This window comes from Cyclopterus lumpus, chromosome 9 (genome assembly GCF_009769545.1).
Source record: "Cyclopterus lumpus isolate fCycLum1 chromosome 9, fCycLum1.pri, whole genome shotgun sequence".
Taxonomy (NCBI): domain Eukaryota; kingdom Metazoa; phylum Chordata; class Actinopteri; order Perciformes; family Cyclopteridae; genus Cyclopterus; species Cyclopterus lumpus.
The window spans coordinates 13,620,900-13,648,417 of NC_046974.1; the positions used below are offsets into that span (position 1 = coordinate 13,620,900).

At 40.6% G+C, this 27,518-nt stretch overlaps 1 protein-coding gene across 2 annotated transcripts in view; it reads left to right on the top strand.

The window, feature by feature from the left end:
* Nucleotides 1-5,339: 5,339 nt before the first annotated feature.
* Nucleotides 5,340-27,518, top strand: part of sv2ca (synaptic vesicle glycoprotein 2Ca) — a 28,371-nt gene continuing 6,192 nt past the window's right edge. Inside the window, exons 1-5 of one of the 2 annotated variants that reach the window (XM_034541893.1) lie at nt 5,340-5,543; nt 10,792-11,594; nt 21,737-21,917; nt 23,020-23,171; nt 27,312-27,445. In XM_034541893.1, the coding sequence (XP_034397784.1) occupies nt 11,006-11,594; nt 21,737-21,917; nt 23,020-23,171; nt 27,312-27,445 (1,056 nt within the window). In that variant the 5' untranslated portion in view covers nt 5,340-5,543; nt 10,792-11,005. Of the gene's footprint in view, nt 5,544-10,791; nt 11,595-21,736; nt 21,918-23,019; nt 23,172-27,311; nt 27,446-27,518 lie in introns of those variants that run through there. The other variant, XM_034541894.1, reaches the window with a different exon arrangement.

Here is a 27,518-nt window from a genome sequence, read left to right on the forward strand (position 1 = left end):
TCCTCAATTATTCTGGCTGCTAGTGTCAACACCAGTTATCTAATATGTTTCAAGCTCTGGGAGTCATATTAGGAGAACTTGTAGTTATTAACCTGCTACTGTCCGCTATATTCTCTCAACTTGCTGCTTGACAGAATTGCTGCTTGACAGATTTATGATGATGATGATGATGATGATGATGTTGATGACGACGATGATGATGATGATGATGATGATGATGATTGGGGTAAGTTGTCATAGTTTATAGTATTATGAACATTTTAAAAAAGGGCATATGAAACAAATCATTTCAGGCAAATCTTCAGTTGCAAGTTGTGCCCATTCAGGGAGCAAACATGGTCCACAAACTGCGTTTCATAATTAGGTTGGCATTCGGCATAGCGGTTATCTGATTCAAATTGTCACAAGAGGCACGCCAAAGATGGTGTCCATCCTCAGGGAAAACCACCACCCTGTGAACCTAGGTGCCATTTCTCTGTTGTTCACTCAGACAAACACAGAGGAGACAATGGTTCACAAACTGATTTACAGCAATGTCTCAAGCCCCTGAAGACCATGTGCTTAACAGTATTAAGACACATATGTGGGATAGGCGTAACGGCTTGGCAGTGCTGTGCTGGGACAGACTCTAGAGAGAAGAGACATATGGTCCCTCTCAACTGTGGCAGAGCTGCAAGCAGTTATGTTGGACTGGAGCCTGCTCGCCACCTGCCTGAGTGCTGAGAGTACTTCACTGTCAGCATTGTCATGAGACCTGCAGGCTGACTTTGAAAATGAGCAATGCATGATTATGACGTTGTTGACAGATCAGTAATTTCCCCCAAAACAGCAGTTTGACAGCTGGTCAAATAATCACAAAGTAGGTCTGAAGGATTCATTTCATATCAAATATATTATAAATAAACAGAATGATCATTTAGTGCAAGCAAGTCTTGGCACAGACACCCCTCAGCGCACACACCTTTTATAATGTCTTGACAGTTGACGCAGGCTATGAATTTGAACGAGAATTGTGAGGCACAGAGGATAATCCTTGCTGCTCTGTGGGGAGTTGAGGTTTCCTGTTGAATGACAGGAAGCCATAGCTCCAACAGATTACTTCTTTCTATTTCAGAGCAGATGATTCACATGTTTTGAAAGGTTTTGGTAACGTGTTCATCACAGTTTCTGCAAATGTCCTATGCTTGTCTGCTTTTATTAAAATATTGTAACAATAACTGGTTAGGCACAGACAACTGCAGGGTTTGTCTATGCTTTATTAGAGCACTTTCATAGCACGATACACAATGGCCAACTCTTAAATCCAAAGATGAAATAATAAACAAAAGCTTCGAATTGAGTATAAGATACAGACAGACGACATCTGTACAATGTCTTCTTTTTGTTGTAGACAAAGGTAATAAACTACTGATTAAAGCCAGTACTGCTGCCTCTTACCCCTTCTTTAGATCCCTTTTGTAAATCTCACCTTCTTTTCAGCAAAATAAATGCACCTGAGCTTGTGTGTTGAAATGGGATTCAGCTCACATTCTTCTCTCATAGCCTGTTCAATCTGTTCCAGGACAATAATCACAATCCATTTGACTTTCTTCCCCCTGGTATTTTAGCTCAGGTACGTTAGACTGTTCACGAACTTGCAATCATAGACAGAACAGAAATTGGGAATTAATGTTCTGTGCTTATACAAGTGTTTTTTAAGGAACTTTTACAGTACTTTTACATTTGCTACACTGCATTTGGATTTTAACAGAATGCAACATAGTGTACCCTGTTGTGTTGTTGTGTATGTGTCATTACATCTTTTTCATCCCAGTTGGCAAACTTGTTGTAAAATTGTTTCTGCCCCTGATCGACAGCCATAACTCCAGAAGACAACAACTAATGTGCCATCATCAATCGTAATGTTATCAACCCATTTTTCTCGCACATGAGACAATGATGACCTCTCACTGAACACAACGCTGCCAGAACTCATCGTAGAGTCGTTCATAGCTGCCTGCCGTTTTTAAATTAGTTTTCATTACATTTTGATGGACTAGGACTTCCCCCATGGGCCACTCTAATCCATCACATCTCTCTATCAGAGACACCAGTGTCTTTTTGTTTGGCTTTCAGAATGCCTGGGTACAGAATTTGCTATCACTTGTAAACACATCATGGCCGTGTTGTTCGCACTGAGATAAGATAATATTAACAACCAGGTGAGAGATGACAAGGATTTATTTTGTATGTCTTTATTACGTAACATATCTATATAGTACAGTAAAAGCTGACTCCGGCTAAAGTGGTCAACCATATGAGTGCAGATGAGCAGCGGAGGCTGAGAGGAAAGATAGAGACTAAATCAGTTAGCCTGAGCCTCTATCTCCACAAGGCAACAGCAATTACCATCAGTGTCCACATCCGTTTCTTATAATCTGGTTGAGGATAAGCAGAAGACAGTTGTTCCAGTCTACCTCCACCTTGCTAGTCATTTCTTCAAAAAAGCTGGCACTACAGGTACGAAATCCATTTTAGACCTCAAGGCAATCGGAAACATGTTAAAAAAGGAGATTAAAATCTATGTGAAAATAGCAAAATGCTGTAAGAGATGCCATCTTGTATGTTCTTATACATATTGTACATCTCACATCACATAGTTCATACACGTAAGATGAGAGGGATACCTAGCAGGGCATTGAGGGGTCTGAGTTGCTCGCTCAGCAGCGCTTTATACTCCAACATGCCCACTTTCTTATTATCTCCTACCAATATCAAGCTACATTTACTGTGACATGGGGATTCATTAACTTGACTTCTATTCTCTGATATATATAAAAAGCAAATGAATGTTATGAGCATCTCTTATGCTTGTGTGCATATGTATGTGACAAAGAGAAGAGTATAAGTCTTACAAGAAAAGAGAGAGAACGCATTGGCATGAGCAGTGGACTATGTGTGTGTGTGTGTGTGTGTGTGTGTGTGTGTGTGTGTGTGTGTGTGTGTGTGTGTGCGTGAGGGTCATTCTACTGTCCCGTACATTAAGCTAAGTGCTCCTCAGCTCTCCAGTAGTAAATGGAGTCTCAAGGCTTGAGGGGGGTTTGTCTCCCAACTCTGAATCAAAAGCAAAGAGTGTCCCAAGCCCCTTGGTCACTGCTTCTGTGAATTATCAAATTCAGAGGATAAAGATAGATGCCTTTCCTTTGTTTACGTGTGTGTGTATGTGTGTGCACTCTGTTCTGTTGTGTGTTTCTTTTTGCACACTGTATGCGTCATTTACAATCCTATTCAGTATCCTTTGCAGTAAATATGATTCACAACCAGTGTCAGAGTTATGTATTGGTGTTAAAACTCAGTAAGCAAGTGCACAACCAGGCACTATTTACTGCATGTCCTACATGTTCATATAACATCCAGCTATTGAGATACATTTGTTTTTAAATGCAAAGAAGGAATCAGATGGACAGAGTGTAATATATCAAAGAGCTTGCTGGTAGTCATTTCTGCATTAGACCAAGTCTCACTGGTGGCGCTGGTTTACTTTGCATGCTTTAATGATGTGAATACCGAAAGGATGAATGTCCCTGTGCTTGCATCAGACCGTCATCTCCCTTTTCCCTCCCTCACTTTCTCCAGGAACCACTCGCATGTTTCAGAGGCGTTAGGATCTGACATAGCCGGCTCACAGGCAGTCAGTGATCTAAAAAGCCTACTTATCTCTGGGAGCCTGCGTTAGGTTATGCAATAATTGTAACAGGATTGTATAATCGTTGTGTGGTGTTCCTCAATAGCATTATTCCCGCTGTGGTCTTTATTTTTGGGCATAGAACGAATTTAAGTGTTTTTGTTGTGCTAAAACGGCATCTCAAATTCAAGGCTTTACTTACTGTACAGGCACGTACAAATTATACTCAGTGATGTGTGAATTAAATTAAAACACAGTACCTGAACTCTAAATGTGGAACACAAGCTTTAAACAGAAGTACTTATGCTGCTTTTATTGTGTAGAATGAGTTGTGAATGTGATGTGAATGTGATTTCATAAATTCACAAGAGATGTTGTACTAGCACTGCATATTGCAAAAGTTGAGTCATTATACCAACAAATTCACCAGTGGCGTAGGATGAAGTAGGTCTATAGGGAAGCCACTTTGATGTAATATTCTGTCCTCCCGTTCTTGTCCCACTAGGAGTCCAAGTGGAGACCATTCAACCAGATGTGAAGAACATATGAGGTGAGCAGTGCCTAAATCTACTGTGTAGTGAATGGCATGTCGGGTCACACTATTATCTCACAAAAAACAAGCTTGGCGACTGCAACTTTGGTTACAACATTGTCTCTCTCTTTTTTAAATAGTTTTTTTAAATTTCTTTTTTTATACAGATTCTGTATATAATAGTTTCTTTTCCTTTATGGGTATGGGGTTCATATCGGCTCAGGCCATGTGATTCTTTTTCCATATATGGTAAGCTTTTTCATTTATGAGCCATTATCTCAATTTCAGACTTACATTGCTCTCTCTTTCTGTATGAGTGTTTACTGAATCTAACCTGGAATCCAACAGGGAGTTAAAATAGCAGATATGGAGGGATGCTTTAGTCAGTCCCAAGGTGTTTGTTGTAATAGACTAGACATACTGGTCTATTTGTGGCTATAGTATATATTGGTATAGGCTAATATACAACTATAATGTAATGTTCTTATTTACTGGCCAGTTAGTTTCTTATGTGATATTAGGCTTATTGGCTGAAGCTATTTTTCGGAAGGTTCAGCAACCACCTGAACGTGGCGCGCTGAAACACTGATGCGTTCAGGTGTCAGTCAGCACCATGGACAGAGACAGTGCGGCTTCAGAGTGGACTCTGCATATCGAGGCTCAGACAACTCTACTTTTATGAAAACAGATGACTAAACGCACTGACTTGCAAAAAAATAAAGCTAAAAAGTCGAATCACTGCGTTCACAGAATTATGATCTCAGACAAACTCACATGAGAAGCTGTGAAAAACTTTCCGAGTACGCGGCAGACAACTTTTGCCCCCAAGCGCAAGACCAGGTCTTTTTTTTAACACGTACAAAGCATTCTCCTGCACTGATAATCGTTCACATTCATACATTTTGTGGGGGTTCACTCGTGGTAAAACATCGACTCACCGGTTGTATGCCTGTTTCGACATTTCTTCTCTGTTTAGCATTCATGCGTTGCAGCGTTCACGTCATTCAGCCACCTAACTAGATTGTTCCATCAGATGGAATTACCCGCATCACTCAATCAAATACAAGCATTGATTACACTGGCCCTCTCTCCATCCCTCCCTCTCTTGCTCCCTCCCTCCCTCCCACCACCGTCTCTCTCTTTCTCTCTCTCTCTCCTTTCCTGGAGTACTGCAGCGACATAGGACTGCATTGAGAGAGAAAAACTCTCAATGCGCTGGCAATTACCTCTGATCCTATTCTACAGTAAAACAAAAAAACACAAGATTTATTTCCCCATAAAGCGAAAGTGGAGTGTGATGCAATGGGTAACTATCAGCCCAGTTTACTCTTCTCGCCATAAATGACGGTAAGTAGCCTAATTTCTACTTTTTCTTGAAACATGCTGACAGTGTAACAACTTCGAGTTAGAAAATACGTATTTTCAATTAACTATTTTATGATTAGCTTAGGATGTACAAGTCATGTTGTTCATGTATTTCCAATATTATCTAAATATAGTACCTCATTATTTATTCATCATTCGTTAAAAGTTCGGATGGTTTCCAGGCATTTTGTTTTAATGAGGATGCACTAAACTCCGTCTATGTTCCTCCTGCAAAGAGAGAAATTGGTATTATTAAGTGAAAGCAGGAATAATAATTGCTTTATATTAATAATACATGTTTCAGTTTGGCTATACCTTTTACATAGTGGATTTTAATTAATTCAGTGTATGCATTTGCAAGTGTAACCTTTAAGTGGTTATTTTGTTGATGATGACCACTTACTGAAGCTCATAGTTTACTTTTTATGAACATGGATGTATAGTGAAATCCTTGGCTGAGTTTCGGGTTGTTGGCTGCGGACTGTCCATGTAGTGCCACCCAGCCTCCTGCCCTGGGGCAGTTAAAGCACTCTGCACTGCCGCCAAAAAGAGGAGAGGATGCCGGAGCAGGGAACTGACTCATCCGTGAATTGCACCTCAAGAGACAGTGAGCGATTGACAGGCACACAGTCGTTGAACTGGAAATCTGTGGCCAAGTGCTTTGTTTGCAATCTGAAGACTGATGTGTTAACACTGAATGCAACCCAATGAAAAAGTGTTATAAGTGATTGCAGGTTGCCGAATCGATTCCTTTGGCTCACTTCTCATTGATTTCAAGTTTTTTCCTGCCGCTGTAAACCAGAATAATTGTAATTAAGAATGCCTCTCATCTGCATTCAAAACCATGTCCATCTCAAGCATCCACTGACCTGGAATTGTATTAGTTTTCCTCATATTTATGCAACACACAGCCTATTTAAAGAGGGTGCCATTTTATATTCTATTGTTTCACAGTAAAGTGCAAAGTACGCTGTTCCAGTGACGATGTAACGGGTATAAGAGCTTCAGAAAAAGATTCTGTCTGCACATTTTGTTGTCATGCACAGGCAAATAGGGAATTAACAGATTAGGGGCAAGTTAAATCCAAAAATATAGTTAACATTGCATTCAAGAGCCTTCTTGTCATCCTCAAGTCTGCCAGAATCTGGGATTTGCAGGCAAAATTATGGACAAAATATAATTGTAATATATCAGCAATAAATGTGCTGCATCTTGCATACTTTGCCTAATCTGTGTTATTGCATCATTGCAACACAACGAGTGAGGTCTTCACCAGACTGTGGTGGTGGCACATTGTGTTTTGTATCTGTAGGCCCTGTATTCTGTCAGCAGTGACGTCTGGCAAGGCACCGAGACCATATGTTTTCCAAGAAGATCAAATAGACACCAGCCTCTCTGTGTTCATATTTTCTGTCTGTGCGGTTGTAAATGTTATGATTTCAATGGATACAGTATCCAGTATCCATATTCTGTGTCCTTCATTATAATTTCCATCTAAGTTTGGATATTGGCAATGTTAATACAAACAGAGGGGAATTCCCTTTTTCTAGGATGTGCATAGAACTGACTAAAGTCAACATTAACAATGCTAGCTCCTCAAGGTAGGAAAAGCAGACGCCAGCTTGCTGTAGCTGTTTTATGAATCTGAATAATGTAACATTAGCATGACGTGCAATCAGCTTTGCTTTGAGGTTTTTGTCCTGGGTGGTGGAGCTCTGACTGTTGAACAGAGGTGAAAGGCTTTGAAATATTTTTTAAATCATGTTATTATATTCTCCATTTGCGGAAGCAACTCATTTGGTCCTCTCTTTTGACGTACCTATGCCCTGCCCTGCCTCCTTTTATTCTATACTTCTCATACCCCCCCAGATCTCTCTCATTCGCTCCCTGCCCCACCTCAGTCAGTAATAACATCAGTGCTTGATGAAATCTCCTAACGGAAGACGTCCCGGGCTGGTTGTGCCTCTGCCTTCCAGATGAGGTCACAGGTTCCCGTTTTGATGGGATTACATGCGGCTCTGCCCATTTAAGAGATTGGAGCTGCTCTTTCTGATGCTAATAGAACAAACCAGCCGCCAAGCCACTGTGCTTGCGCATGTCATTGAGAGGCAGGACACTGACAATTCAAACCTGACTGAGATGGAAAGTATTTGTGGTTAATAAAGGGCAAGGGATTGTTCCAATGTATAGTCCACAGGCTATTTAAAATAGACATAAGGCAGAAAATTGTCTCTTCGGAAAGCATTTTCAGAGACTCAACCATATTACAAATTTGTATTGCAGAGAGAGAGAGAGAGAGAGAGAGAGAGAGAGAGAAAAAAGAAGCTGCTCTCATTATTTTGCATCATACTTTTTTATTGCGTAAGGATCAAGGTCTGGACTTCAGGACTGCACTCTATTATTATTATTATAATTATTGATTTTCCATCAAGTTCTCATGACAAATATAAAGTATTCGTCTCCTCCAGCATTCTTGGGTCAAGCAACCTGAAATTCTAGGACCAGCATTGATTTTTTACTTCTTATTTTAACAACCTGCTTGCCCATACCAATCTGTTTGGTGACTGCTGGACTTGATTTTGACAACAACAATGAAATCCATCTTTTTGACAAAGTGTATTGCTTGTCGGAAGTTCTTACTATGCTGATAATTACTTCCTTGTCGGTTGAGTTCTTCTAACTGATGATGTTCAATACCCCTATTATTATTTCAATGTTCTTTTTCTTTCAAAACGATCATTAACAGCTTTATTAATGTGACTTTTTTGGCTACTGAGTTCATGATGAGCAATGAAAGAGTGAGTTGAAATGGGCTGAGCTGGTCAAACACACATACTCTGGATATTACCATCAAGCCTTTAACTTCTCCCAAATTGTTTTCCCTGAGTTGGATGCATGTCCAAAACATCTGTGCAACTATAATCTCTTCATTTGTCTTCATGTTCATTCATGCATTAGGAGCCAAGTGATACTTGATCCCGTGTTTTTTTAGTATTCTAAAGAGGTTGAAGGAAAGCGGGGCCACTATCCATCATGCAGACAGCGGTGTTGCTAGAGCAAGGCCTATTTTCAGCCATCTTCACATGGGTCACAGCAACCCACTATATCAACTCTCAGCTATGCCCTGCAGGACAGTGTATGCAGCTTCCTTATGTTGTTTTGTTATCAGTAGAAATATATAAGTGTGGTTGTCTGGTTGCCATGAAGCGAAGTAATGATGGTGTGAATTGAATATGAGGCCAGTAAGTAAGTAATGAGGTAAAGATGATACATACTGTATATGTGCATATGAAGGCAGAATGTACAACTGGTTAGGGTTTTAAAAGTGAACATAGGGTTTTAAATAGAAACATTGACATTTTCTGACAACCATGCATGAATGCGTGGAAGCTGAAGAAGAAACCTGAATGGGAAGCAACACATAAAGAAGATGCAGGAGAAATGGAGTGGCTTAGAGACATCATAGAATAAATCAGAGATTGGTTTGTTTGGCGGTAATGGTGCTTACCCAGTTTGATTGTGGATGCTCCCATTGCTCTCTTCAGTTGCAGTGAGGTGAGGTTGTCTGTGTGGTCGGGTGTCCTCTGAGCTTCATCACCAGTGACAGCGGGCCTCACCATACACTCCATTGATTCTTTGACTACCCGGATCCTCTTTTGCCAACGTGTGTATGTGTGTCTGCTCAAGTAAAAATTATGTGTGATAACTAACATGATCTGATCCTGAAACGATGAATAGCATCAGTTTAGTGACACCACTGAACTCCGATATGCTACGAGCAGGGTGTTAGCATCGACATTTTTTTTTCCTTCGTTTTAGGCACCTCGGTGTCAATGGAGGTATTAAACAATAATCAATACATGTGAAAAAGAGTGTGCTCATAACCACAGAAGTCATCCAATGAGCCAAAAGGGATTAGGAGAGTCATCTTGAATCAGCAGTGTCATTTTGCCCAGTAAAATTGCATTATGGGAGCTGGAGCCAGCCCTGTGATTTGTGTCCTCCTGACAAGGCTTCAGTGTTCATTAGAGGCTCTCCTAGACACACGGGAACAGCACACACTGGACAGCTTTGACCACCCACGCACACACACACACACTCACACACACACACACACACACACACACACACACACACACACACACACACACTGGACATCTCTGACAATCTCCACCCTAGTCTAAGTATTTACTCATACTTGTCTTGAAATGTTCAATATAGTTAAAAGAGGAGTTCACTTATTTAACTCACTTCATTCCAAAAAACTTTTTAGTGTGTTTTAATCATGGTTGTTTCTCTGTCTTGTGAAAAATGATAGAATAACCAAGCCAGAGTACGGCTGTGGATGCAATGCAATGATGAACTGTGGATCGCATTTCGAACGCTCACATGAAACCATGTTACATAATTTGCTATTCTGGGGTCTCCCTCAGCACTGGCCTGCCAAGACAGTGAAGGGCTTTCCCATCTATGCTGTGAGCGCACACTCACATATGTGCCTGGCATGTTTCAGTGAGCGAGAATGTCTCTCTGTATTTATTTTTGTGTGCTTCTTACAAGTATGTGTGACCCATTGTGTGTATTAAACACCTGACTACACAAACCTAGGGGCCTTGGAGAAAAGCTATTGTGTATGTGAGGGTTTCTACTATGAGCCTGTGTCTGAGTGTGCAGTTATCTGCATATCCACTCATGACCATTTCTCCTTACCTCCTTTCTTTGCACGGATTAGATATGACAGTGCCGTTCCGGTTGGCTCGTCACTCCCATTATAATAAACTAGCTCTTTATTGGGGGCAAATTGATTTCGGGCAGAGCCTTGTTTATTAGCCTCTGCTCCACAGAGCTGATCATGAGTCAGCAGATTCAACGTCACTGTTTAAAATGCTAACTTCTTAAACACTAAATCCAACTTATGAAATATAGAACACCCCTGAATATGTAATACTCAATTTGAATAAAAGCTGAGACCTATACAGCAAATCCCTTTTTTTTCAATGCAAATGATTAAAACCTGGGAGGAAATGATTAAAGAGGGTATGTGCTGTTTATGGGGAGTCACCTGTTAGTTTTGGATAGTTATGAATGTAGCAGGGGAGAGATGAGTTATGAGCAGTATCTGATGAACATCTTCCTTTTTTCTCTTTGATCTCTCCCTTGTCCTTCCTCCTTCTTGTCCTCTCTCTTTTTTATCTGTCTGTCTTGTATACCCTTCCCCCATCTCTCTCAGCCTGGCCGATGATTGCCACCGTCATTGTGGTTTATCTCCTGTGGTGACTGCAGACTCAAGAGTTTTCTTCCCTGCTGTATCTCAATACCCACTGATCTCACCATTCCTGCAATTCCCCCGTCAGTGTACGGCACCCCTCTTGCCCCTCTTCCCTCCCATCTTCTACTTCTAAGTATCCTCTGAGCCCCCGAGAAGACCTACTGGTGGAGCCAGAATGGAGGACACTTACAATAACAGGACTTCCCTGGCTAAGGGGGCCAAGGACATAGTCAAGGAGGCCAAGCGGCATGCAACAAAGAAAGTCAACAAGGTGGTGGACCACGCCACAGACGAGTACTCATCCCACCGCAACTACAGCCGATTCCAGGATGAGGAGGACGAAGATGAAGATTTCTACCGAAACCCTCCGAGGCCGGGCAACCATGACAACGAGGAGGGCTCCAGCGATGCAACAGAAGGCCACGATGATGAGGATGAGATCTATGAGGGCGAGTACCAGGGGATCCCCTCAGCAGGAGATAGGAAGCAAAAGGAGGGCCAAGTGGCAGTGGGGCAACCAATGTCAGATGCAACAAGGGACCGTAAGGGGCTGGAGCAGGAGAGAGAGGCTGACGAGGAGGAGCTGGCCCAACAGTACGAGCTGATCATCCAGGAGTGTGGTCATGGGAGATTCCAGTGGCAGCTGTTCCTGGTGCTTGGGCTGGCACTCATGTCCGATGGGGTGGAGGTGTTCGTGGTGGGCTTTGTGCTGCCCAGCGCAGAGACAGACATGTGTGTGCCCGACTCCAGGTCGGGATGGCTAGGTAAGGGACCCTTCGTGTGTGTCTGAGTACTTTAGAGTGTGCATGCGTGTGCTAACAGGAAATTCTGCAATTCTTCCTATATCAGTTTGATTAATCTTCATTATTTTAATTAGTGTTTTCCAATGCCTTGATTGGAGATTATTTCATTTTACTGTACATTGCATTGTCCCAAACACTTCATACTTGCAATATATAGATAGTGCTGCAGGGATAATGGATGACATTTGTATAGGCCAAACCTGGAAGCACTTGCACTGGTTACCACGACAAAATGCCAATGGGGTTTTAGATGTTTTGCTCTGTGGCAAACCGCTAGTTTATGATACTTAATAATCTTCACAAATGAAAACCACTCTTATGGTTTTTGAAGAGAAGTAAAATCTAACTTTGGGCTATCAACAAACTGAATATATAGGCGGATATATGGATGTGATGACATTTAGTAGTGTCATTTAGTACACTTTTCTCAGTCAAAATTCACGAAAGGGGTATTATCGACTTTTTTTTATATTGTAAAACCAAATGCTGAAATCTCTTAAGCTTGTGTTAAAGACAGACCTTATTTCAGGCATCTAACCATAAACCTTTTTTTTTTTTTTTTAAACATTGACTTTGAGACAAGGGGACTGGACTTATTTCTGTGTTATTGGACTCATTCCTGCAACACTCTTTTACAATGCAACTTTGGTAGGGAAGAGGAATGGCTATATGCTTACAACATGAACTGAAATAAGGAAAGGGCACTCCATTGTCTTCTGTGGCTCTGGAGGAGAAAATAACCCTGGTGACGTCTTACTGATGTTATAATGTATATATAAAAACACATTTTTTACAAAAGGTCTGTGCTGCAAACTGGTGGTGCAGAATTTGAAAGATGTGGGTTCACACCATGCATTGTGGGAAATGTAGGATAATTTGTTTTTGGCCCCTAATGTAAGCTAGTGCCTTAAAATCAGGACATCTCGACCTCTGCTACAGACATTTTAGTGTTTAGTGTCATAATTCTGTGTAGTACCGCTTTAACTTCCTAATCGATGGTCTCCATGCTGTTAGAAGTGCGACATAGATAGCCTTGTTTTTCCCACAGAAACAACATGATCACAGGATATTTTCTGTGTATGGTGTAGATGAGTTCTTTTTGTGTCAGTCTGGCAAACTGCACTTGGATTTAAAGGTGAAATATTAAGGCATTCTACATACTGAATTTAAAAAGAGTTGCACTATAACTAAATAATTCAAACACAACTACATCCAAATGCAAATATTTAAGTATGCAAGTATACTTACTTTTGCCAGCATAACAAATTATGCACATGATTGTATTTTGTGTTCAATTTTGACTAAAGAAAGGGTCATGACACTTTCTGTGCAATATTGTTTGTCTTTACAGATGAGATTAGTTGTGTGTGTTCGTACTATACTTGTCACACTTCATCCTCGTGTTTTGGTCTCTGTGTCAGAATTAAAAGGGTAGCTAGTATTCCCTGTGTGCTCTGTGTGTTGAGCAGGAGTCCCAGCAGTCCCTATGGCTGCAGGTGTATAATCCATCACCAGAGAGCTGTATACAGGGGCTGACTCACTGTGTCAGTACCAGAGTGGTGAGGACATTAATTCAGGCACAAAGCCTTTAGATACTAACTGCCACAGTGAGACATGACAATATATCAACTGAGCCACAACATACGATGCACAATTTATACAGCAGGGTTTTTCGAGAATGGAGGTTGTGGCTGAAACAGTTGGTCAACATCCTTAATAAGAAACCCTGTCATGCATACAATCTTCTCACCATACTTTACCATACTACATTCCCGCCGTTTTTATGGGATACAAGAGTTTGTTACTCTATGTGGGATTGTCACTGTTAAATCCTCTCAAGATGTAAACTTTTTTCTTCCTCTCTCACCAAGCAAAGTCCTGCAGGCATTCACGCTCTACGCTCTGCTTCTCCTTGTTCGTGACTCCAAACTCCATTCTCTATGTGCCTCTTTTCTTCTCCCATCCTCCCCCCGTTCTCATCTCCTTTCTCCTACTGATTGCCCTGAGGCTCCTCCCAGTTGAGGTGAACATGATTGGTGTGTGTGTGAGCATAGCCAACATGATTACTATGACCTTGTTGGTATCCATTTAGAGTGAGCTAATGTTTTACAGGTTCCATGGCAATATTTTATTGCCTTGATGTGAAGAAATAAACAACAGCCAGTTAAGTCTGTGGTATGACGTTTGATGTATTGCAAATAACCTGCTTTTAACCAAGCAGGACAACAATGTTCTTATTTTGCAGCGACTGCCTGACAATGAGATCTTCATAGTGGTTTTGTGATAGCGCTAAATAATGGCTCTTTGGGGCCACAGGGGCTAGACAACCCACAATACAACAGACCAGGGTACAGTTTCAGCAGTATTTCATATGGCATGGTTGTATGTTAAAGTGTCCTGTAGTAGGGCCTCCTCCTTGTTGTTCGTAGCTGCACAGAAGTTGTTTTGATCTTGGAAGGAAGATTTTTCCACCTGTGTTACACCTTAGTGTGTTTACATGTACTTGAGTAACCAGGTTACAGTCTACTTTCTCCTGTAAGCTGTTTGCTTGAATATCATACAGTATACAAGAAACACAGTTTTAAGATTAGAGAAAACATTTTTTTCCCAGGATAGATTTTATAATAAAAATTGGGTCCCTTGACCATGTCATAACAACCTTTATACACTTTTTCTTATGACTGCAAAGGTCATACTGTTTGCTGTGCCAGGAGACCAGGGATGAAAGGAGAGAGCATCACAGGTTGCATGCTTTCAAAATAATCCCATGCAAAATGAAAAACCCTTTTTAATTTCGCATGGGATTTAACACAAATATCTATTTAACTGAATTGCCTTCACAACTGCAATTTTGACTGTTAGTAAAACTCTGTCTCTCACTTTGGAACTAATGCTTCCAAAGTGAGATCTAGGATAGGAGAAACCATGTATATGTGGATTTAGAGTAAACAGGTTACATATGTGCATTCAAACACATGTTTCTTGTGTACTGACTGACAGGTGAGTAGAAGGTGATTCGCAACGTTTTAGAGGAAGCACCTGGGTGGTATGGCCAATGATGGCTGTAGAACTTGCCAATTTATAGAAATAACAGACAATAAACATTCCTAATCTTCCCAAAATAGTTGTCAAAGACGTTTGACCTATTTTTGGGGGAATTATAAAAACATTTCAATGATAGTTTTAAAAAGAGCCATTTGTTTGGTTAGTTCCACCTGTGTTGGACTCCATTCATTGTTGCATTGTGCAGCTCCATTAACCACATAACAGGCAGGGATAGAGGCGAGCTGCACGGACTGAGCAGAGTGTAATGGGATAATGCATTACTGGAAACGCAAAGGCCTGAATTGGATAACAAAAATGCGGATTAGATTAGAGAATTCCTTTTGTTCCACAATCTCGCTGGGATCTTTGATGCCTCATGAAAATGAAAGATGGAGAAATGTGGTTGGGGGATTTGAAATACTGTAAATCTTTTTTGCAAGAGTGGACGACGTGGAAAGGAAGCAGGAAGGAAAACAAGCACTGAGATGCAATACGTGTGATGAACAGGGGAGAGGAGACAAGGAAGGACAGGTTTGAGGCCGAGAAATTGCCAAGTTAGAGAGGAGTAATGGGGTGAGCGGTGTGGGTGGATGGGAGTGGAGGGATGGGAGATTAGTGGTATTCAGTACATCAACAATGTAAGAGAGAGGCTCTGCTATCATCTCAGCCACAACAGACAATGGGAACGCATCACCCTATCATTACTTATTGTTTTTTTCTGCTGAAAACTCCCCTCATTTCTCTTTCTGACTCTCTCAACTCGGCTCTCCTCGTTTTCATTTAACCAGCTATCTCTCCCGCTCTGCCATCAATACTATCCCCCTCCTTTCTTGTTTCCTCCTACTTGATCTTCTTTTCATCCTTACTTCCCTGTTTTCTGATCTCTTAAATATTTTTCTTCTTTCTTGGGCTTCCCTGTGTCCCAGCTTCCTCTCCATCACAGCGCATCCCCCTTTTTGTTTCTTTTCTTCACCCGTTGTTCCTCCTCTTTCTCCCTGTCTGTTTGAACCAGCTGACAGGATCAGGGGCAGCTGAGCATGGCTAAACTGCAGTAAGATTGCAACATCACTGCAGAGATTACACTAGCTCCACAGAATGTGTAGAGATTGTGTGTGTGTGTGTGTGTGTGTGTGTGTGTGTGTGTGTGTGTGTGTGTCTGTGTGTGTGTCTTGGGGGGGGAGGTGTGTATCTGGACTAAACATGCTGCCACCAGCAATATCAGCCACAAGTAAACCATGTCTAACTGCCTGCTCTTTTCAGAGGTTCATAGCATCACTATATTTCATGGGAATTATCCACAGTCTTTAATGTAGTGATGGTTGTATCATTACTGATGCTGAGTGAGTCATTTTAAACCCTGCACTCTTAGCCCTCATATAGATTTCATTGAAATCCTGCCACCACTGATATGATTTAAATATGATAAAAAGCTTCAATCTCTTTTTCTGCGGAGGTGGCAGAAGACGGAGGCATGAATCCGATCAAACTGACACGATGTAGTACAGATGTGATTGCACGCTGCTCAGTGTAAAGAAGCTGATGATAGTGGAGCATAGAGTTCACTAAGGCAAATAAATGAGAAGGGAAACACAGAGGAGAAGAGAGGGGAATAGTGGATCAGTCAGAAAAGGAGGAGAAATGAGGAAGGGAAGTGAGAAGCGATCCAAGAAATTGGAAAGCAATGGGAGTGGACACCAGCTGAGAGAAAGATAAATGGAGGAAAGGTTGGAAAGAGAGGCACAAAAGGGAGGTGTGGGAGAAAAGGAGGAGAGAAAATAAGATAAAAGTAGCGATGAAGCGAGTGAGAGAAAGACAGAAACAGAGAGAAGGTGAAGGAAAATATCTAACTGGGAGAGGTACCACAGCGTTGTTGTAGCGCGCGCCAGGCCCGCTGTGATAGTATCATCATTATGAATAAAACAGGACGGGTGTTTTACACGATGCCAAAGCAGTTTGTAGCGCTATGAGCGAAGAGCATCAAAGCATGAAATCAGAGAAGAGGTCGTGATGCAGCTCAGCGCTCCCACGGCTCTCAGGGGGCTCTGGATGTGAAAGGACAGAAAACACTGCACCAGGGCCTTCCCCTTCCTCCTCTCTTCCCTCTCATTCTCTCAACCTATCTTGCAATGACACTCCTCCTTTATTACCTTTTTCACTCTTTTGTGATTGTGTCATTGCTTTTGCGCTTTCTTTTGCTGCTCACATATTTCATATGCTTGCATATTTATGTATACTCCTGTATACATTTACATTTGTATCTCCCCTCCATATAGTTACCCAGTGGCTGGTTTAGCTACTCCAAAAGAGTTATTTATGCATTTGGAATATTTTAATCTGCGAATTAGATTTACTCCTTGGTCTTTATAATTGTGTGTGCGTGTGTGTGTGTGTGTGAGTGTGTGTGTGTGTGTGTGATAGCTGAGCCTCTCCCTTACATTGTCGGTGGCAGTGTTTTACTCTACATGTTTTTTTCCTTGTCATATTTGTCTTTTGTTTAGAGTGAGCCTGTGATTTTGCTGAATATTAACCATTCCTCGAGATGTGTTTTGACATCTCAACGGAGCGTCATGGGTCAAAACCTTTTCCTTCTTGCTGAGAGGTCTCCTGACACACTGTCATTTTCTGATGGTGCTCAGAGTCTATATGGGTCATCAAGTCCAGCATTCAGCTGCATTCACACTCTTACGGTGAAACGTCTGCACCAGTTGGCATCCATTCAAGAACTTTTGCTTCTAACGTGTCCTATAAGTTCTTCAGAAAGTGAACATTTCTAATGTATAAAGCCTTCACATTTCATCCCTCTGCCGTTTCATCTCAAAGTCAATCCACAAGCCTATAAAGGACCTTCACGTATAGTCCCACTAAATCAATGACAAGACAGTATATATATATATATATATATATATATATATATATATATATATCACTCAGAGAAGGAGTTTCATTCAAGGATACACTGGTTGAAACCTTGTGGTCCAGTGTGACTGATCGACTGTAGCCTGAGCATCAGTCTAATGAAATGCTGAGACACAACATTTTATTTCTTTTCTCTCTCTCTCTCTCTCTCTCTCTCTCTCTCTCTCTCTCTCTCTATATATATATATATATATATATATATATATATATATATCCCTCACTGGATAACCTTTAAAACATTGCATTACGGGAGTTAAATTCATTGTTAGCCTCCTAATTTCTTTATTCAAGACCTAATCTTGAACGGCACAGCAGCTTAAGTCTGAACTCCAGGTTGTCACATTCCTGATTCCTCTGTTGTCTTTAATAACTTATAAAATCCCAAACAGTTAATGTCGAACAATGACAGTAAAATTAATGACGTCTTGCCTACATGCATTTGCATTTGTTTTCTTGCACACATTTTAAGGAGATACATTTTTCAGCATTGTTTGAAGACGTGTATTTTGACGATGGTATACAAGGGGAACTATTTGGGTTATCCAATGAGCTGATGCATGTGAGGAACCATTTGTTAGTCGCCCTGAGAGCTCAACACATTAAGAAAACATGCAAATGACTCAACATCTTTACAAATTTGACAACACATGTGCAGCATTTACAAAACACACAAAAACATAAAAAAGCTAAGCTTACAACACAATGGAAACTGTTTCCAGGGACACAAGTGATGCACACAGCTGGAACACGCAGCGCTTGTTGTTTGCATTGTGAACAATGACGTGTTTCAGTGGTGTTGGAAAATGACTGAAGAGTGTTAATACTGTGATCACATGATTCAAATGTTTTTTCAAATAACTGCTTTTAACCTACAGCATTAGCCTTTTGTTTACTATTAGCATGGATGTATAAAGAGAACTGAATACAGTGTTGGAGACAGGGGCCGTTCATTCTTATGAAAGTTGCTCAATTGTGCATAAAGTAGAAAAGGGATTTTCTTCCTCTGTGGGCCCATAGAGAAAGCACACTAGTGTTTACTATAACCCCGACTCACAACGTGAACAACGGTTCAAAAATGAATACATTGTATAACTTTTAGGACTTAATGATTCAAATAGGTGCTATTTAACTGTTGAAGTTGATATACCTAAAACAATATCAACTGATTGACAAACATCTCTTTCTCAATCTTTCCTATGGCATCACGTGACGGACCTGGAAGTTATAATCACATGGTTTGGCTTCCTTCCTGGGGGCTTAATTATGAGCCTATAATATCTGATTCATGCATCACAATGACGGATAGCCCACTTTAATAACTTCATAAACCACAAACAAACACAAGCTGTGACAAATGTGTGCACCAGTTATTAGTGTCCCCTGGAAAAGTTTCTGTTGTGTTCGGAGCTTTCTAAATGCTGCACATGCGTTGTTAAATTGATCTTTTTGTGTGTTGTCAAATAGGTGAAGAAGTTTCTTCATTTGCTTGTATCCCAGAAACTTATATTTTTCTATGTTTACAACATGACAGGTTAATGCCTTGCAAACTGCCCTTTGGTCTTTAGTTGATGAGACAGACCTCATAATGGCTGTGCTATTTTGGGGTTATATTACCCTTCAGTACACTACTTTCCTCTTTCCTGGTTGCTGGCAATGCTGACATTATATCCAGAGGTATCGTGCAGCAAGTCGGACAGAACATCAATAAATTAATTACGTAATGGACTGTCCTGTGAGGGATGTATAACAGTTTTATTGCTTTTTTTAAAGGACAATAAAATAACAGAAATCAGAGGTTATTTCTCTTCTGTTGTCTGTATTGTGGTAGTATAATAAAATAAAAAATCAATTAAGGGTTTGTATAGAAAGTGGACTGCTAAAAGAAAAGGCCTCTGGATGTTTGGATGTATGACAATTAAATGGGTGGCCAGCGGGTGTTTCACTATGCACCAAATATCTATCCTCTCCTTAATGAAGCAAAAGTGAACTGTGCATAGACTGAAGAACGTTAAATTTAGAATTGAATTTATGGCCCCTTCAGGCGAGTATCTAGATGGCTGCCAAATGTGACAGATAGATGGGGTTTGACCCCTGAAGCGAGAGAGTCAAACAGATATCTGCTCACAGCAGAGCAAACGAGACCTGATTGCAGACATCACAGAAAGGAAATGCATCACGATTACTGTAATGGGATGAACGAAGACTCTCTACGGCCGAGTTATATTACTCCATGTTTGACTTCAACTTTCACATTTTCTTCTTTGTGTGTGAAATTATGAACACAAGAATCCTCTCTTATGATATTAAAACTATTCTTGGGTTTAACCTGAAACACAAACCTCAAAAAAGAGATTTCTAAATGGAGACAAATTCAGTTGGAGTTGCTCTTTGCTGCAGACACTGTATGCCCACGGAGGCTGCTAACCACAAGACGCCACACACAATGTAGACTGAAGCAGGTACAATAGGCTCCACTCTCCAGAGCAGCATCATGATGGTCAGTGAGGGAAATCAATGCTGTTTTGTTTGAGCATTGATCCCGTTTGTGATCAGAGAGATTAAAAGAGAGCATAGGGCCCCTTTGTAAAGTCGCCCTGCATTACTGTTCACATTTGTCTCCCCATTGATCAGAGCCTGTTTTCAGTGTACACTGTATTTACTTAATAATGTTAGAGGGAGTTACTGGGTCTAAGGGTTTTCAAATAGGTTGTCAGGTTCATTGTCATCAGTCAGTGAACCACTTTTTAGGATAGCAGGAGTACTCTAGCTTTGAAAAGTATAGCGTTGTCAGATGTATAGGTCTAATATGTAACTTGGAGAATGCATGTGTTTAACTACAACACATTTTGAGTGATGTCAGCATCTGCATCCAACAGCAGTCTATTTTGTTTACCCTTTTATTAAAAAGGCCTGATGATCTATAAGTTTAACAATCCATATGTCAGTCAGTCTTTCAACATTACTTCCTTGGAGGCGTTTAATGTTGCTCCATATTTAAATTTTGACACTTCACCATTTGCCAGCTCGGGCACATTTTAAGGGTCCCGATTCCCGAAACTCTCCTTGGCTGAGTGTCGGGTGGCTTTGACTACTTAGGGGAAGTTATTTTCAAAATGTCATTCCACTGCACTTAAATGAGAATGATGTTCTTGGTGAATGGCGATATCATGAAAGTACGAACAAAAATCTGGGAAGGTCATCAGTTTGCACGGAGGGAAAGTGTGTCTTTTTAGATGGCCTTGCTACTGTGTCTTTTGAGCAAGGCATGCCTGTTCTTTGGCTGAAATGCGCTGTTAAGAATAGCAGAGAACTCTTTGGAGATCTCTCTGCAGTGCAAGGCTGTTACTATATTAACATGTTAAACTGTCTGTAATCAATATATTCATGTTAACAATGGACATATGACCACTATATGTGAAAGATGTTGCTCGTATAGTGACGAGCCCACAGACTCCACAGACTAATTGGTCAACGTATAACTTTACTGTCTAAGTTCATTCACATTGTTTTCAGCCACAGTGGACAGCGTGTTCAGCAAAAAGCTCTACAAACCCACTGTACAGCATCTGCTGGGCACTAAACAGCAGACAGACAATATAAGAAACTAGCTGGTGGACACACTTCACACAACTATCATCTAAGGACACAGGTGTCTTCCTCAGAAGTTAGTGGAGACATAAACAGAGCTAAAAGGAGAGTGAATATTGTGTCTGGTGGTCACCAGTGACACGACTCACAATTATGCTCTGTATCTGCTGGATGTGTAGAGAGGCAACTGTTTGCTAAGAGAAGTTTGTTAAGTTGATTATATGTCAATGGTGTGTTCACAGCTTGTGTCCGCTGCTCGGCCCGACAAATCCATTATTGCAGGTTTCTGAGGATAATCTAGCAATTGATATTTGAAAAAAAGATTGCGTGAGGTGACTCATTTGTTCCCCTACAGATAAAACCTGATGAGAGGACTGGCACTCAAAATCACCTCCATTAGGTGACCAATGAGATAATCTTCCAAAATGTTAGTGTAGTTAGAGATAACAAAACATACAACCTCATACAAACATATGCACATGCAAGATATGGAGAAACTATTCTTTATTATGGTGAAAAAAACATCAGACCCTTCTCTCCCCTTCTCTTTCCAGGCAGTGTTGTTTACGTGGGGATGATGGTTGGAGCGTTTTTCTGGGGAGGCATGTCTGACAAAGTGGGCCGCAGACAGTGCCTCCTCATTTGCATGTCCACAAATGGCTTCTTCGCCTTCCTGTCATCTTTTGTCCAGGGATACGGCCTCTTCCTCCTTTGCCGTCTCGTCGCAGGCTTTGGGTAAGTCTGGTAAAGGCGAGGTCATTTCGGGGACTGACGAAGATGGCAAGTCGTCAGTGTGATTAATTTGTGAAAATTCAAAATCACCCTTTTTGGCAACCGAATGATCACACTATCTGAACATGTACAGATTTTGCCAAAGTCAGGGTGTGCAGGGCTAAATCATTGAGAGTAAACAATCCATTTCTGTAAGGTAATATATATTTAAGGAATGTTTCTGTATGCTTCTTCTTTTGTAATTATTACTCCCTTTGTTCATTTCCACTGAAGAATTGTTTAAGTTGTTGAAAAGAAATGAAATAAATTTCCTGTAATGTTTACGTAAAGCTGTTTTCTCTGCTGCTGCACAGAAGGTTCTCAGTCTTTTACCATTGAGGGTTTACATATATCTCTACCGCTACATATCATTTTCTTTTACTGCTTTAAAGCAGAGCAGTAAAACCTGTCAGTGACTCCGTAAAGAAAACTTCTATATGCATTCTTGCAATCTTAGAACATCTTAAAATAAGAGTATGTTTTAGTATGTGTATAGTGTGTGAAAAGAGACAGCTTGTATGTCAGCCTCTTACTACATATCTTGGTAAACTGTGATTTATTACATCCACTTCTCTGACAGTGTTACTGTTCCTTTAAGAGCTAATTCCGTAATTGCCTCCGCACCAAGCTCCCCAGAGACATCTAGAGTAATTGAAAAGGCTGTCCAAGATGCCAATGCGACCTGTGCCTCTGAATTATGAGGAACTGGCACTGAGTATGTTTTGTATTAAGTTTTAGGGGAAAAAAATGCTGAGATGTGCTGATGGTCTCCTTTGATGGATTAGCAATAAACCTGCAGTTTAACGAAAAACAATGCAAAAGTAACTTACGGAATTAAGTCTTTTACATTTAATCAAATTACAATTTGTTTTGCAATATTCTTCTTGCTCTTCTTGACCTAACGGTAGAAAAAAAGGCCACACACTGGATTAAGATGTACAAGCAATTATGGCTGCAACAACGTGAAATATGTAAAACATAAGGATGAATAAAGTTAGGTTTAGCCTGATTAATCTGATTTCTGTCTCTGTCCCACTAACTTCCCCATTCTCTCTGGCTCTTGCAGGATAGGAGGTGCTGTGCCCATTGTTTTCTCCTTCTTTGCAGAGGTGTTGTCCAGGGAGAAAAGAGGAGAACACCTCAGCTGGTTGTGTATGTTCTGGATGATTGGAGAGATCTATGCATCTGCTATGGCGTGGGCCATCATACCACACTATGGTGAGTTTATAAGTTAGACAATATTGTAATGTACTCCCATCTTGCTTGTGCTTCCTAAAGAGAAAAGGCAGATTCTGAGTTGTATAAAAGTTATATATATATATATATATATATATATATATATATATATATATATATATATATATATATATATATATATATATATATATATATATATATTGAAGGCTGTAACAGGATTCATGTTGGCAGCTTGCAATGTGACTTTATGCTAAACTGACTACAGGTTCCAAAAATGTAAGGCTGTGGGTAAGGTGCTAGTTTTCCCTGCCATGAGAATCAATCACCTAATCGCTCTGAGTGGCTGCAGGCTGCGAGAGGCAGAGGTTAAGAGATTAAAGTACGCATGGATACCATAGAGCAGAAGCAAATTGATAGGGTGGGTGTGGGCCTGTGGAGGAGAGAAAGCTGTGATTTATGACAATGCCACATTAGGTATCAGCTACACTCACATAAACAAAAATAAGCTTTCTTCCTCTCCTCTTCTTCTACCCATATTATTTTCACTATCACCCTGCTTTTTTAACCTCCTGTACCTTCCTTTTACAGCCTCCCCACCCCCTGTCTTCCTGTTTTGCACTCACCCCATCTCTCTGTCTAACTCTGTCCTTCCTTTTATTACCTCGCCTCTCTCTCCGTTCTCTGTCTCTGCAAAGTGTTCTTCTTGATCAAGCATAATTAGGTTTTTCTCCTTGCTGTAATAGGACAAAGCTACAGCTAGAGGTGATTTATGGCCAGACCATGCTGTAGCCAACCTGTGACGTCATTGAGGGAGAGACAGTGTGTGTGTGTGTGTGTGTGTGTGTGTGTGTGTGTGTGTGTGTGTGTGTGTGTGTGTGTGTGTGTTGCTATAAGTGGTGTGGATGATGTTTTTACTGGGCTGCAGCCACATATAGGTCTTCTTAAAGGGAAATTGCAGACAATAACATATGACATTGTAAGAGGTCTGCTGGGTTAAAATACACACAGACACACACACACACACACACACACACACACACACACACACAAGCACACACACACATCATTGCGAATCATGGAGTTTCCGACAAAGGACACTCACTACCACTCCGCCTTTCTTTCTCTCAGAGGGAACTACGTGTCTTGCATGTATACTCCAGCGCTCACTAATGGATTTTATGTTTTTCCTAAGTGCTGCAGTGGCTGCAACTGACAGCCCTACGCTATGTTGTCCAAAATGCCTCCTGCAGAGATACTTTTATATCTTTGAATGAAGACGTAAAGGTATTAGTGATTGGGTTATGATACAAGTGCCTCAACACTGGTGTTTAATCACCATTAGGGCTCTCATTTATCTTCTCCACTCGCTGACTCCTAATGTCTCCCCAAAGCCCCCTGCCAGCTGGGGCCCTGAAGGCACAGATCCTCATCACTCTGATGGGGGAGTTTGAAGAGTGTACATGCTGCCAAGAAAGCCTAGCACATGAGAGTAACCTCTTGAGACACTGCTCATATCTACAGAATAAATACCCCACATATCTATCTATCTATCTATCTATCTATCTATCTATCTATCTATCTATCTATCTATCTATCTATCTATCTATCTATCTATCTATCTATCTATCTATCTATCTATCTATCTATCTATCTATCTATCTATCTATCTAGGCCTTTGAAGTAGAGTAGCACTGCTGAGTCAGTCATCCATAGATTTAGTCAATTATGTACATAATCCCTGTAATGAGATTTCCAATGGCATGGTGAAACAGTAACCCTGAAGGGCAGGAAGCCACACTTCATTTTTGAAAAGGCAATCACTGCTGAACAACTCCTTCCCTTTCTCTGTCTCTTTCTGTCTCTTTCTCTCTTAACTTCTCTCTCTCACTCTGAGTCACTCCAGACGTACAAACACACACACACACACCTATACATGCACACACGCACACACACACACACACACACACACACACACACACACACACACACACACACACACACACACACACACAGAGACGTAAATAAATAAAAGGAAGTAGAGAAAGCAGGAATACACACAGGCTTAGGGTTAGGGTCATCAAAAGTCATTACTCCTGCCCAACAAAAGACACTATAAGAGTCATTGCTTATTTCCTTTTGCAGTTTTCATTTTTGTGTTTTCATTTTACTGCTTTTTACTGAGACATTTTCATCTCTCTGGTCTCATCTATGATGCATTTATACAACTTAAAAGGCACCCAACCCCTTTGAAAATAGATGTTTTAGCAGTTTATATGCTTTGCTTTAAAAGCTGGATTTTAATATGCTGTGAGATTAATTCCAAGTAGCTTTTTCCATCAGCGTTAACCCCCTCCCCTCCCACGTCTGTTTATGGATAATGGTGCTATTCCCTTTGGAGCAGCATCTCCATGAAGCACGATCTGTCGCGAAACGTGGGAGGTCACGACTGATACAGCAACCCCTTGCTGTGCTTCCTCCCAAAAAAAACCCATGTGAGCAGTCAATGAGAGCACAGATACAGATTTAATTTTGGTATTACACTTAAGTTCTTTTGAGTTACCATCACAATAATTCCTTTATGTAACAAATATCACATAATATATGCAATAATTCCATAATTGAAGTGAATGCATTTTCTCCCACAAATTTAAAATACAGTAATACTTTGAATTACTTTGAAAGACCCTCTTCTGGGAGAAAGAAAAAACTATGTTGTTTGTGTGTTTGTGCAACTTGACCACAACATATACAATATAAGTATAATTCTGAATTGTCTCTATGTCATATTTTGCTCTCCTTTCTCCACTGAATATTAAAAAATAATAAGGAAAACGTATAATGTATAATTTTGCCTCTATATTTACTGTATGTGTGTGTGGGAGTTTAGCATTATGGCCGCATGTTAGCCGTGTCAGTGTCATCTGCATACGGTAATTCATGTGATTAATTGTTTTGCTTTTTTGTGTACGTGTATATGTGTACAACTCCCCCTTTTGTGAGAGTGTTAAAGTCTGTGTGTGTGTGTGTGTGTGTGTGTGTGTGTGTGTGTGTGTGTGTGTGTGTGTGTGTGTGTGCGTGTGTGTGTGTGTGTGTGTGTGTGTGTGTGTGTGTGTGTGTGTGTGTTCATGTTACAATGATTAATGAGTCTGGGAGAGTGCTTGCGGACTGAGATCAGGTGCAACAAGATTTAACTTAGCAGAAAACACTCAATTCCTTTTCTACACATTCAATTAACCCGTCCCCGTGCACTCCTCTCAGCCCTCTGCAGAGCCATTCATCTCTGAGCTCACACAGCACTCTGCTCCAGCCGGCGAGCGCTTTCATTTAACAGCCATCTTTTATTTACAGCTCCTTTGTGTTCGCAGTATGACTTTCACACATTTCACATTTAGAATCAGCTCTCAGATCAAGTGGCCCCATCTGATAAGGATATACAGTACACAGCACTTAATATTATTTAGTCACTCACTGCTTCTTCAAAGCAACAAGGCTTAAGTAATCCTACTTTCTTTTATTATGTCCATATGAGCTGGATGTTGTTTTAATTAATGACGCACTTTGGCATTCGTCTATAATTCATCAATCGCAAATTATGGTCTGGGCTGAGAACCAAGCATGACGAGAAAGGTTAATTGTGGGGCAAGTTTGCAAAAAAATAAAACATTTTCAGAAACACTTCAATGTTTTACATTATAGTAAAGCATCAACATTTATCAACGTATCTTTATTAGCAAAAAAGACTAAATCTGACTGGTAGCTGATAAATAACTGAGACAAACAGGTAGAAAGTAGTGTCATATACAGTATGTTGCAGTGACAACCAATTAGCAGAATTTGTGATCTTAAAAAAAGTCTGGCTTTGTGAGCTTTCAGATTAACAATTATCAAGACAATTATCAGTAGAGAATCAGGACAATATGCCAAACACGGACGGATAAGCCGCATTAACAAAAAACACCATTCAATAGGAATACGTCAGACTTATAACACATATTATTTACAGTGTATTGACATTCAACATCATTTTACCCACTATTGGAACATTGTTTGCAAGATAATATATATGAAGTACTAGTCAGATTTTCAGCAAGTATTTAAATGCATTTATTCTGCCATGTCATCCATGGGATTGTCATTGGTGTTGTATGTCACCGTTTACAGGTTGGAGTTTCAGTATGGGTTCAGCATACCAGTTTCACAGCTGGAGGGTGTTTGTTGTCGTCTGTGCCCTGCCCTGTGTGTGTGCTGTGGTGGCACTTACCTTCATGCCCGAAAGTCCCAGGTTCTACCTTGAGGTAATGCTTTTTCCCCTTATTATTGCTTTAGAAACTAACAGTTTTGATCTCTCATGAATCAGCAATCTTCAAG